Source organism: Podarcis liolepis, assembly GCF_965112155.1.
Source record: "Podarcis liolepis genome assembly, chromosome: 4".
NCBI lineage: Eukaryota > Metazoa > Chordata > Lepidosauria > Squamata > Lacertidae > Podarcis > Podarcis liolepis.
In genome coordinates this window covers 104693482-104705701 of record NC_139558.1, presented here as the reverse complement: position 1 = coordinate 104705701, position 12220 = coordinate 104693482, and the positions used below count along the sequence as shown (strand labels likewise).

Below are 12220 nucleotides of genomic sequence, written 5' to 3'. Positions count from 1 at the left end.
GGACTCGGCTTTGCAAGGGTTAAAGGGAACTGAGCTGCCTTCCTAGAGAGGCCAGGAAGCAAAGGGGGGGCAGGTCCTCCAGAGCCAAGGCCCCTCCCTCCCCAGTCCTTTCCTTGCTTTGGGGTCTCTCCTGCAAGGGCCGAATCGCAGCCCCCTCCCGGGATCTGGTGAGTCTCCTGTCTCTCTCTGGGATCTGGTGAGTCCATAGCTGCCAACTTTCAGATTTGAAAATAAGGGATCAGCAGCCTCACCTATCTACCAATCCGGGATAGCAGCAGGAAGCAGCGGGAAATGGCGCTGGAATAAGGGAATTTCCCCCCCAAAAAGGGAAGGTTGCCAGCTAAGGGTGAGTCTCCTCTCTCTCCCCCCAGAGGGTGCAGTGGGGAGACGGGGGGGGGGGTCCCAGGGCTGGGGCAGGAGAGGGTGCCTGGGGGGCCTGATCTGCTCCTGCAGGGGGGGACCCCAAGTCAGGGAGGAGAGGGTCCTGCCAGGGAGGGGCCAGGTCTGCAACGCTCTCCTTCCTGCAGAGCAGAGGATTCCAAACTCATTTGGCCTTTCGCCCCCCCCCTTCAGAAAAAAAATAACTCCCCCAAAATCTTCCTTTTGTAAACAAAGGAGTCCCTGGGACTTTAACTCGGTGTGACGTCGCTCAGCCTCACTGCACAACAGAGGAAACATCTGCAAATGGTTTTCCAAAGCTGGAGGAGGAGGTGGACTAGCCCCCCCCCCCAAAAAAAAACCATGGGGAGAAAGGAAGGAAAGTCTGGCTGCTGCATTGCGGACCAGTTTCCCAGTGTCTCCAAGGGCAGCTCCCCACGGAGGCCACTGGGGGTTGGCCAGATACATTCCTGGCTCTCAGGGCAAAGAAAAAGGGACCCCACCCCAGGAGTCTGTCTTGAGAGCAGCAGAGAGTCCAAGTGCAAGAAAAGGAGACAGAAGAAGGGGAGTGGGGGTGGGGGGAGAACAACTCCTGAGGACCCCCAGGTGAGGACCCCCACTAGAGCCAAGCATCCATTTTTCACAAGATGCAAATGACTCCCTTGTCAGTCGGTTCTGACTTCATGCATTGACAGGAAAGCAGCAGAAACCAGGCTGACTAATCTGACAGAAATCCCTTCAGTTCCCTCCACATTCTGCATTGCTTGAAGGCTAGCGACTTATTTCTTCTCGTCTTCCTCCTCTTTCTTTTCAAAAAGATAGTGCATTGTCTGAGATGCGGTGCAGTCCAGCCCTGGTTCCCAGCAAGACTCATCCATGCTTGCTTAGGGAACCATTCCCCCCCCCCCCCCGTCCTACAGATTCTGTAACAGAACAATGTATTTGCTTTGTAGGATTTGCTACAGCTTCTCATTTAGACGGACAGAACTTGGCAGAAGACCAAAGGGTTCCTTCCGATCTCTCAGAGGCTTCCTGAGAGCACAGATGGATGAGCAAGACTCAGCTGGCCCTGGAACAGAAAGAGGCCATGCAATCCAAACTGGGAGCAGTCGGGGATTCTGGGAAAACTCTGTGCAGAAGATCCTGGGTGAGGAGGACACCCTCCGCTCAGAGGTGCAGAGCCAGCAGTTGAGGCAGTTCTGCTGCCAGGAGGCCAAAGGACCCCGAGAGGTTTGCAGCCGACTCTACCACCTTGACCGTCAGTGGCTGAAGCCAGAAAGGCACACGAAAGCTGAGATGCTGGACCTGGTGATCTTGGAGCAGTTCCTGGCTGTCCTTCCCTTGGAGATGGAGAGCTGGGTGAGGGAATGCAGAGCGGAGACCAGTTCGCAGGCGGTGGCCCTGGCTGAAGGTTTCCTCCTGAGTCAGGCAGAGGAGAGAAAGCAGGTGAGAGAGACTTTCCTCTGGATACTCCCAAGGCCTCCAGACAGGACAGAAAACATCCCATCATGCTCTACTGATGGCTCATTTTTTTTCCTGGGAAGGCATCCATGGAATGAGTTCTGACACCCTTCAAGTCTTTGTCATTCTCTTTCTAGTATTTCTCCCCATTCTCTGTTTTCAATCCTTGTTTCTTTTTTAGGAAAAGGATCATTTTGCAGAAATGGACCTGAATTCCTGTGAGGCAGAGAGGCCTCCGTTGGACACCAGAGAGAGGCCACAGGGTAAGGAGGAAGGTGGCTTTTCTCCATTTGGTCTCGTTCTGTTGCTTTCCCAACTAATCTGTGGGTTGTTTTCATCTTGGTGTTTTTGTTTTTTTTGGGGGGGGGGAACAATTGCGACCAAGGGTCCAAAGGAAGTGTCAGGGAACTGGAGACAGAAAGGGAGGAGGGCCTGGGAAGAGACCTCCTTTGATCAGCAGCTGTTCATCTTCAGAAGAGGGAGAAGACGAAGAGGGGTCAGAGGGGGGTGAATCTGAGACGGAGGATGAACTTCCGAGGGGAAGCACCTCTCGTCATAGAGGAAGGAGGGGGGTTGGGCTTCGACGTTGGCTATGCTGGCCCCCAAAACAGAAGGAAGTTAGTCGGGACAACTACCCACCATGATCGAGTCGCACTTTTGAACTGCTGTAAATAATGTCAAGAAGAAATAAACCCTTTGTAAATATGGCTGGGTTCCTGGACTCTTATCTCCGCTGAGTGCTCACAACTCATTTCTGACAGGAAGGGAGAAGTAGTTTTGCACAACTAACATGAAATGGGCACAAACGTCCAACTGCACTCAGCAGGTAAGGCTTTCTGAAAGGCCCATCTCTAGTTACAAATGCCCTGATTCACCTGTGAGAGAAGCAGGCACTCCTGGCGTCCTGCTTACCTTTTTTCTCTTGCAGGAGACAGAATGAAGCCAGCAAGACCTCCTGGACCGCCTTTTCATGGGGGCAGAAGGGAAGCAGCGGCTCTGGAACCAGATCAGGTATGGGGAAGCTGCCTTGTGGGGACAGAGGCCGAGGGATGGAGCAATGTCATGGACTGGTTGGGCACAGAGGAGTGGTGGGAGGAAGCAGCCAGGGAACCAGGAAGGGAAGGTGGCTCAGAGCCCAAGGAGTGGAAGTGGAGGAAGGATGAGCGGTCAGAGGGAGAAGCCTGGGAAGAGGAGATGTCAGAAGCTGAAGGGGAAACAGGGCTTAGTGAGCTGGGAGACTCTGTGGCAGAATGCAGTGCAGAATCAGAGGCAGAAGAGGAAGGAGGCAAGTGGGAGAGGAAGATCGAGAGACAGAGTTGAGTCAGGAGAAGGAGGAGCCACCGGGGGCTCCCTCTCCTTCTGCCATAAGCCACCCTCCCTGCTTGTCTCTCAGAGCCAGGAGACGTCTGACAATGGAGGAGCAAAGGCCAGCTGCACACTGGCGCACTGTTGGATCGCTTGCCAGAAACCCCACAGAGGAGGGGACTTGGAAAGCTGTGGGGAGCCGGGGGCCTTCACATACCCTCAGGGAATGAGTTGCTGTTCTCATTAGGCCTGAAACTCAGCCAAGTCTGTGAATATTGTGTTCCTGCTGATAAAGAGTTAACTCCAGCTGTGAACTGTGAGATTTCCTGCCCATATAACTCTGTGACGCCAGCTGTCAGGGAGGATTCGGAGGAGTAATGGACAGAAGAGGCAGAACAGGGGGCAGAGAGCAGTCGGGGGGAGCCGGGGCTCAGTGATGCTGAAGATCCCCTCAACCACCTAGAGGCTCAGGGAGGAAGCTGAGACTCCGGAAGGGAGGGGGCTTTCAAATCAGCACAGACAAGAAGGATCAAAGACGTCTTGCGCGGGAATCGTAGGAAGCCGCTCCCCGAATCTGACTCAACAGGTTTGGACGCCTAATTCTGAACTGTAGCTGTTTCTTGTATATGTGTAATAAAGACTCTAAGTAGCACGCTGACTGTGCCAGAGTGTTACTGCAAAGGGGAAACACCACCTTTACACCAGCCTTCTGAATATCACCAGTAGGATTCATCTGTAGTTGCAGTTTTCATGGAATCCTAGAGTTGAAAGGGACCCCAAAGGTCATCAAGTCCCCTCCCCTGCATTGCAGGATTCTCAGCTAGATCATCCAAGAGAGATGACCATCCACACTAGGCTTCTTTTATTTCTATATTGAACACTGAATGCTAAAATAAGCTTCTAAGCAGCGGACAGACAATAACAAATAATGTCCAGGATTCACCTAGCCAGCCCCATCCGCTGCAAAATGGGGCCTGCCCCCCACTCCTCCCCCTCTCCATGCCCCCATGAACCCCTTGAATTTGGCTCCAGGGCACTGGGAGGGAACCTCCCCAGAACAACTCACGAGGAGAGGAGAAAGTGGATCCTTCCATCAGGCAAACTGGGATGTTGCATAGGCAGAATGATTTGAAAACCACAAGGTGGAGTACCACCTATTTACAAAAAAATGACTGCTCCCAGTCACCAGTCTAGCTGCCGCATTCTGGATTAGTTGTAGTTTCCGGGTCACCTTCAAAGGTAGTCCCAGGTAGAGCGCATGGCAGTAGTCCCAGCGGGAGATAACTAGAGCATGCACCACTCTGGGGAGACAGTCTGCGGGCAGATAGGGTCTCAGCCTGTGCACCAGATGGAGCTGGGAGACAGCTGCCCTGGATACAGAATTGACCTGCGCCTCCATGGACAGCTGTGAGTCTAAATTGACTCCCAGGCTGTGCATCTGGTCCTTCAGGGGCACAATTACCCCATTCAGGACCAGGGAGTCCCCCACAACCACCCACCTGCCCCCGTCCCCCCAAAACAGTACTTCTGTCTTGTCAGGATTCGACCTCAATCTGTTAACCACCATCCATCCACCAACCAACCAACCATCTCCAGGCACTCACACAGGACCTTCACCGCCTTTACTGGTTCTGATTTGAAAGAGAGGTAGAGCTGGGTATCATCCGCATACTGATCAACACCCAGCCCAAACCCCCTGATGATCTCTCCCAGCGGCTACATTAACAGGAAGGAAATAGCAGAGCATTGTGTAGCAGGTCATATTGATCCTGTTTCAGAGGAGGACATTTCCCTTTTTCTTTTAGGGTCCAGTGTGCTTTGAAGATGTCGCTGTTCGTTTCACGGATGAGGAATGGGCGTTGCTGGATCCTGACCAGAGAGCTCTGCATAAGGACGTCATGGAGGAGAATTGGGGGATCGTGGCCTCTCTTGGTAAGCCTCCGTGTGGGATCGTCATATCTGCCAGGAAATTCAAAAAATACCTCTATTTGACAAACCTCATATATTTTCACAGAGCTCAGCAGCGCCCCCTACAACACCTGGGAACCTAACACCCCCACAATAAACCTTGAACAGCAAATTACAGTTTTTTCTGTCAAAAATCTTCCACCAGTTCTGCCTTTTTATACTACGATTCGGCTGGTCAGAACTGCCCAGGCATCTTAAATGTCAACTTCAGAGTTGTTAGGAAAGATAAGTAGTTTCTGTCAGGTTTTCTGTTTTTGTTTTTGCTGCTGTCAGTCTTGGGTTGACCAGAGAGACACCTGACATTGGCGATGGAGGGGATGCCATGACTGGGCCAAACAAAATCCGTCCCAGAGAAGAGCCAGGCTTATTGAATCTCAGGTAGTAGTATCAGTGATAGTAATAGTAATAATTTTTATTTATCCCCTGCCCATCTGGCTGGGTTGCCCCAGCTCCTCTGGGTGGCTTCCAACACATATATACACATGAAACATCAATCCCATATAAAAAGTATATTAACTTTAATTGAACAACTTATACTAGTGGCTAAAATCATGGAAACCTTTTAAAAAAGTGTGTTTGATGGCTCATAACACCACTTTTTTGGGAAGTGATACCGTAGGAAAGGGACACGGGTGGCGCTGTGGGTTAAACCACAGAGCCTAGGGCTTGCCAATCAGAAGGTCGGCGGTTCGCATCCCCACGACGGGGTGAGCTCCCGTTGCTTGGTCCCTGCTCCTCCCAACCTAGCAGTTCAAAAGCACGTCAAAGTGCAAATAGATAAATAGGTACCGCTCCGGCGGGAAGGTAAACTGCGTTTCCGTGCGCTGCTCTGGTTCGCCAGAAGCGGCTTAGTCATGCTGGCCACATGACCCGGAAGCTGTCTGTAGACAAACACTGGCTCTCTCGGCCAATAAAGCGAGATGAGCGCCGCAACCCCAGAGTCGGTCATGACTGGATCTAATGATCAGGGGTCCCTTTACCTTTACCTTACCCTAGGAAAGATATTTTAATGAAGATTGCAATGCAATAACTTTTATGAAGGAGTATTTATTAGAACAGTAGTTATAAAAAAGAAATGTGAAACGCTTAGAAAAAAGGAGATATACAGAAATTCTCACCATGTCAATTAATACTGATTTCAGTAACCTTTAGCTTTAATTCCGGCCTTACAACGCCTTCTCATGGAGTGAAGCAAGTTTTTTAGTTCTGCAGCTGTAATAATGTGAAACCAAGATGGAATTATTGCCTCTATTAATTGGGCTTTATTGCTGGGTTGCTTCTGACTAACAAGTTTCTTTAGTCGGCTCCCAAGATTTTCGCTTGGGCTATTCCCAGGCCATTCCAGCAGTGGAATATGATTTCACATTCAGAACACTTCAGTTCAGGCTCAAGTATTTGATTAATGTATTTTGGGGGCATTGACGTTCCCATTAATGACACAAATTCTGCCCACACCTTTTGCTGTCATAACAACCCCAGATCATCACACTGTCTGGGTTTTTCACAGTCAGTGTAATGCAAGTAGGATGTAAATCTTCTCCGATTCTCCTCCTCGTGTATTTCATGCCCTCACTACCAAGCAAGGAGATTGGGGTCTCATCGCTCCAAATAACACTGTCCCATTGTTCCGCTGTCCAGTTACCGTGGGTTTTAGCCCAGTTTAATCTTTTCCACCTTGGCTTGAGAGATAATGGCTTTTCCCTTGGAATTCTAGCATTATACCAGTCCTTGCACTCAACTTCACCTTCCATTGCTCCATGTCATCTTGTAAACACCCAGATGATTTTCTTCTGTCACGTAGGCACAGTCTCTTCATCCTTTGATCGTCACTTGCTGTTGTGCACCTTTTCCTTCCTTTACCAGTCTGATTTTGTAGTGACTGAGTCTCCTTATACATCTTCACAAATATAGAAAGACCAGCTTTGGTTAAGTTTTCCTCAATCTTTCTTCTTCTTTTTTCTTTTTTAAAAAATGAATATTTATTGAATTTTATAACAAATAAAAACATCTCAATCATCATGTTATATACAATTGTTCTCCCTCCCATCCTCCGGACATCCCTCAACTCTATTACAATATGAGAACATCACAGCTGCAGACAGCCAGCTTGTTGACATCATGTGATATGGCTAGCTGTGGGAAAGTAAATTCCCGGAAGTTCACATGCTTTGGAAGTCTGTGTCCAGTGTGTAATTTGAGACCTTCCTGTTGTGTTTGTAAAGGAAGTCTTTGTCACTTGCTGGATGGAAACTGAAGTGATTGGACACGTTTTCTGTAGAGCTGTAATGTCAGAAATAAACAATATGTAAATAAATTTCTGACTACTCTTCTTTCCCCTGTGAAGGGGGAGAAGTGGGCGTGCATTTTCCACACTGGGAAATGTTGCCTATATCAAGATCTCCCTGGTCTGTCTGGGAACGCAGCCAGAGGCAGATCACCGGTAAACCAGCTCCAGGAGCAGGGAGAGGGGACAGCCTCTCCAGATGGGGCTAGTTTTCCAACAAACTCCCCCTCTACTGAGTTATTTAGTTTTATTTATTGTGTCCTGCTTTGTATAAAAGTAAATTTCCTTATCATTTTATTAAAATTTCTGTTACTATAATAAAGTTGTGAATGTTTATTCAGACCCTGCCAGTGAGTCCAATCCATTTTGTTGTTTCTGCAAATAACCTGTAAATGGTTCCCAAATTCTTTCAAAATCCTTTTTGTCCTTCTCTCATAGTTTCTGTTAGCTTAGCCAATTCTGCATAATTTATCAGTTTTTCTTACCATTGTTCTTTTGATGGTATTTCTTCCATCTTCCAATTTTGTGCAGTCAAGATTCTTGCCGCTGTTGTAGCATACATAAATAATGTCCATTTTTCTTTTGGCAGCTCTTGATTTGAGATACCTAACAGAAAGGCTTCAGGATGTTTACCAAAGCTCATTTTAAACATTTTTTTCAGTTCATTATATATCATTTCCCAATATTTTCTAATGCATTTGCATTCCCACCACATATGATAAAATGTTCCTTCCTTTTCTTTACATCTCCAGCATCTCTTATTTTCTTTCTTAAACATCTTTGCCATTTTCACTGATGTGATATACCATCTATACATCATTTTCATGTAAATTTCTCTTAATAATATACAATCTGTAAATTTTATGTCAACTTTCCACAATTTTCCCCAACTTGCAACCTGAATGTTGTGTCCCACATACTGAGCCCATTTAAACATGACTGATTTAACCTCTTCATCTTTGGTTTCCCACTCTAATAAAATGCTATATACCGTATTTTTCGCTCTATAGGACGCACTTTCCCCCTCCAAAAATTGAGAGGAAATGTGTGTGCATCCTGTAGAGCAAATGCAGGCTGCGCGACTAAGCCCAAAGCCAGAACAGCGAACTCCGTCTCGCTGTTCTAGCTTTGGGATAGCTGCGCAAAGCCTCCGGAGGGCAGCAGGGTGCCTTCACCCCGCTTCTCTGCGGAGGCATCAAAGGCTGCACTCCGGGGGCTTCAGGCAGCTATCCGTAAGCCTTCCGAGTGCGGCAGGAGTTCCCACTGTGCTCGGAAGGCTTGCGGATAGCTGCCTGTTCTGGGGGTTGGGGTCAGGGGAAGCCCGTCCCCAGCCCTGCAAGCTCTGGGAGTGGCGGCGAGGTTGCGCTCAATCTTGCCACTGCTCCTGGACCTGTTCTGGGGGCTGGGGTCGGGGGACCCCGCCCCAGCCCCACGGCTAAAAACGAAGCCAAGACAGTGAGCGGGATCCATCTCACTCGCTGTCTTGCCTTCTGCCAAAGCCGTAGGCAGCCTCTCCCGGCTGGAGAGGTTGGCGCAGCTAAAGAGAAAGCCAAGACAGCCAGTGGGATGGATCCCGCTCGTTTTCTTGGCTTCTTTACTCTTTGGGGCTGGGGGGAGAAATAAGTTTTCTTCCTTGATTCCCCCCCCAAAAAACTAGCTGTGCCCTATGGAGCAAAAAATACAGTACTTTTTAAAATAAAATTGGAAAAAGAAAAAGAATCCTCCATCTTTCTTCTAATTTCTTCATAACTGTAGCCTTTTTCACTTAATAGTACTATTTTACATCACTTTCTGGGTGTCCAGTCAACTTCTTGTGCCATTTATTTAATTTTATTATGTTTTACAAACCACTAAATGAAAAAACAACAAATAACCAACCAACATGATAGCCATCACACAACACACTGTCAAAAGTCAACCTAAGCAAGTTGTGCTTCCTTTTTCTGGTTATTCAGTTTTGACTTTTGATAGAATACAGGTACAGATTACATTCTTCATTAAATTATCTTTCCATTGATACATAATTCTAAGGTATTACTCAAAACAAAGTGGCGTTACGAGCCATCAAATATCTGAAATACACTTTCCCCCCAAAAGGCTTCCACAATTTTGGCCACTATTGTGGCCAACAAAGGCAACGAACAAACACCCCACTCCCTTCAGTTCTTCTTGATTTGTTCCTGAGGCTCTAATCCCTTTTTGGTCTCCATTGCAGATTTTGATGAATTGGAAAACAAGAACAAGGATGAACATGACAAAAACCCCGGAGAGGAGAAGCCATGCAAAAATTTGGAATTTGGAGAGAGCAGCAGTGAGAGCTCCTCTCTCACTTCCCAACCAAAAATTCTCATTGAAAAGAAACCCTATCAGTGCATGGAATGTGGAAAGAGCTTCAGGAAAAGCTTCAATCTCACTTCCCATCAGAAAATTCATAAAGGGGAGAAACCCTATCAGTGCTTTCAATTTGAAAAGAGCTTCAGTCTGGGCTCCCATCTCATTTCCCATCAGAGAATTCATACAGGGCAGAAAACCTATCAGTGCGTGGAATGTGGAAAGAGCTTCAGACAGATCTCTGATCTCACTTCCCATCAGAGAATTCATACTGGGGAGAAACCCTATCAGTGCATGGAATGTGGAAAGAGCTTCAGGAAAAGTTCCAATCTCACTAAGCATCAGAGAATTCATACAGGGGAGAAACCCTATCAGTGCGTGGAATGTGGAAAGAGCTTTAGTACAAGCTGCAGTCTCACCAAGCATCAAAGAATTCATACAGGGGAGAAACCCTATCAGTGTGTGGAATGTGGAAAAAGCTTTAGTCAGGTCTTCCATCTCACTTCCCATCAGAGAATCCATACAGGGGAGAGACCCTATCAGTGCGTGGAATGTGGAAAGAGCTTCAGGAAGAGCTCGGATCTCACTTCCCATCGAAGAATTCATACAGGAGAGAAACCCTATCAGTGCCTGGAATGTGGAAAGAGCTTCAATACGAGCTCCTATCTCAGTTCCCATCGAAGAATTCATACAGGAGAGAAACCCTATCAGTGCATGGAATGTGGAAAGAGCTTCATTCAGAGCTCCTCTCTCATTTCCCATCATAAAATTCATACAAGAGAGAAACCCTATCAGTGCATGGAATGTGGAAAAAGCTTCACTCAGAGCTCCTCTCTCACTTCCCATCATAAAATTCATACAAGAGAGAAACCCTATGAGTGCGTGAAATGTAGAAAGAGCTTCAGTACAAGCTCCTCTCTCAATTCCCATCAAATAATTCATAGAGGGGAGAAACCCTATCAGTGTGTGGAATGTGGAAAGAGCTTCAGTTACAGCCACCATCTCACTTCCCATCAGAGAATTCATACTGGGGAGAAACCCTATCAGTGCGTGGAATGTGGAAGGAGCTTCACTCAGAGCTCCTCTCTCATTTCCCATCATAAAATTCATACAAGAGAGAGACCCTATCAGTGCGTGGAATGTGGAAAGAGCTTCAGTAAGAGCTCCAATCTCACTATGCATCAGAGAATTCATACAGGGGAGAAACCCTATCCATGTGTGGAATGTGGAAAGAGCTTCAGTACAAGCTCCTCTCTCAATTCCCATCAAAGAATTCATACAGGAGAGAAACCCTATCAGTGCGTGGAATGTGGAAAGAGCTTCACTCAGAGCTCCTCTCTCACTTTCCATCAGAGAATTCATACAGGGGAAAAACCCTATCAGTGTGTGGAATGTGGAAAGAGCTTCAGTCAGAGCTCCGATCTCACTTTTCATCAGAAAATTCATACAAGAGAGAAACCCTATCAGTGTGTGGAATGTGGAAAGAGCTTCAGTACGAGCTCCTCTCTCAATTCCCATCAAAGACTTCATACAGGAGAGAAACCCTATCAGTGTGTGGAATGTGGAAAGAGCTTCAGTTACAGCCACTATCTCACTTCCCATCAGAGAATTCATACAGGGGAGAAACCCTATCAGTGCTTGGAATGTGGAAAGAGCTTCAGTCAGAGCTCCCATCTCACTATGCATCAGATAATTCATACAAACGTTGGAAAAACCATTATATAGCTTTAGGAGCCAGGCAAATCCGTACCTTGTTAACCAGGCCTTTGGCTGATTGACATCTAATGCCCTTTTAAAATGTGGTAGGGGGGGGTTACAGATGTGTATTTTGTATTTTTATATTGTCTTTTTATGTTGTAACCACCCTGAGACATGTGGGAACAGGAGTCGACTTTTAGAGGCCGATGGGTCTTTGCCCCCTCCCATAATATACAGTCGTACCTCTTGTTACGTTTGTTTCAGGTTACGTCTTTTCAGGTTGCATCCCTCGGTGACCCGGAAGTGCCTGAAAGGGTTACTTCTAGGTTTTGCCGCTCACACATGTGCAGACACGTAAAATGACATCACACGAATGTGCAGAAGCTGCAAATCGTGACCCGCGCATGCGCAGACACGCAGATGTGGATTGTGTTCCTTTCAGATTGTGAACATTGCTCCGGAACTGATCCCATTTGCAACCAGTTGGGAAACCCCCAGTTGGTAGGCATTGCCATTAAAATGGCGTGCATGCATCATGTCATTGATTGTGCAAGGCGGGCCTTACCTGGCCCCCCACCTATATTTTATTCAAGTTAGCACCACTGGGTCGGGTGGTATACAAATTAAATAAATACATGAATCGCCCTCCTTTGCACATGTTCCAGCTTGTCAATATCCTTATTTATTATCATTTTTAAAGTTTATGTGCCCTTCACCTGAAGATTTCACAACAGAAACACAAAGGATGAAAGCATGGCTTTCCCAAAAACAAGTCAAGCCAGAGAAATCTCTCCT

The 12220-nt window shown here is 47.3% G+C and overlaps 2 protein-coding genes across 2 annotated transcripts in view; both read left to right on the top strand.

Moving 5' to 3' along the window:
- The window catches only part of LOC310705112 (uncharacterized protein), a 79542-nt gene that overhangs the window by 46523 nt on the left and 20799 nt on the right, over window positions 1-12220 (top strand). The gene's annotated exons all lie outside the window — the stretch shown is intronic.
- LOC310705127 (uncharacterized protein) lies at window positions 87-12082 on the top strand. Its single transcript, XM_083499600.1, has 6 exons — window positions 87-167; window positions 1332-1824; window positions 2021-2102; window positions 2768-2850; window positions 4950-5076; window positions 9612-12082. The coding sequence occupies exons 2-6, from the start codon at window positions 1423-1425 to the stop codon at window positions 11450-11452; spliced, it is 2535 nt and encodes an 844-aa protein (XP_083355726.1). The 5' UTR covers window positions 87-167; window positions 1332-1422; the 3' UTR covers window positions 11453-12082.

Excerpts from the sequence above, each read along its gene's own strand:
- LOC310705127 (XM_083499600.1), top strand. The coding sequence starts at position 1,423 with ATGGATGAGCAAGACTCAGCTGGCCCTGGAACAGAAAGAGGCCATGCA. Across the intron at positions 1,825-2,020 it reads AGGCAGAGGAGAGAAAGCAG|GAAAAGGATCATTTTGCAGA; the intron begins GTGAGAGAGACT and ends TTTCTTTTTTAG. Across the intron at positions 2,851-4,949 it reads CGGCTCTGGAACCAGATCAG|GGTCCAGTGTGCTTTGAAGA; the intron begins GTATGGGGAAGC and ends TTTTTCTTTTAG.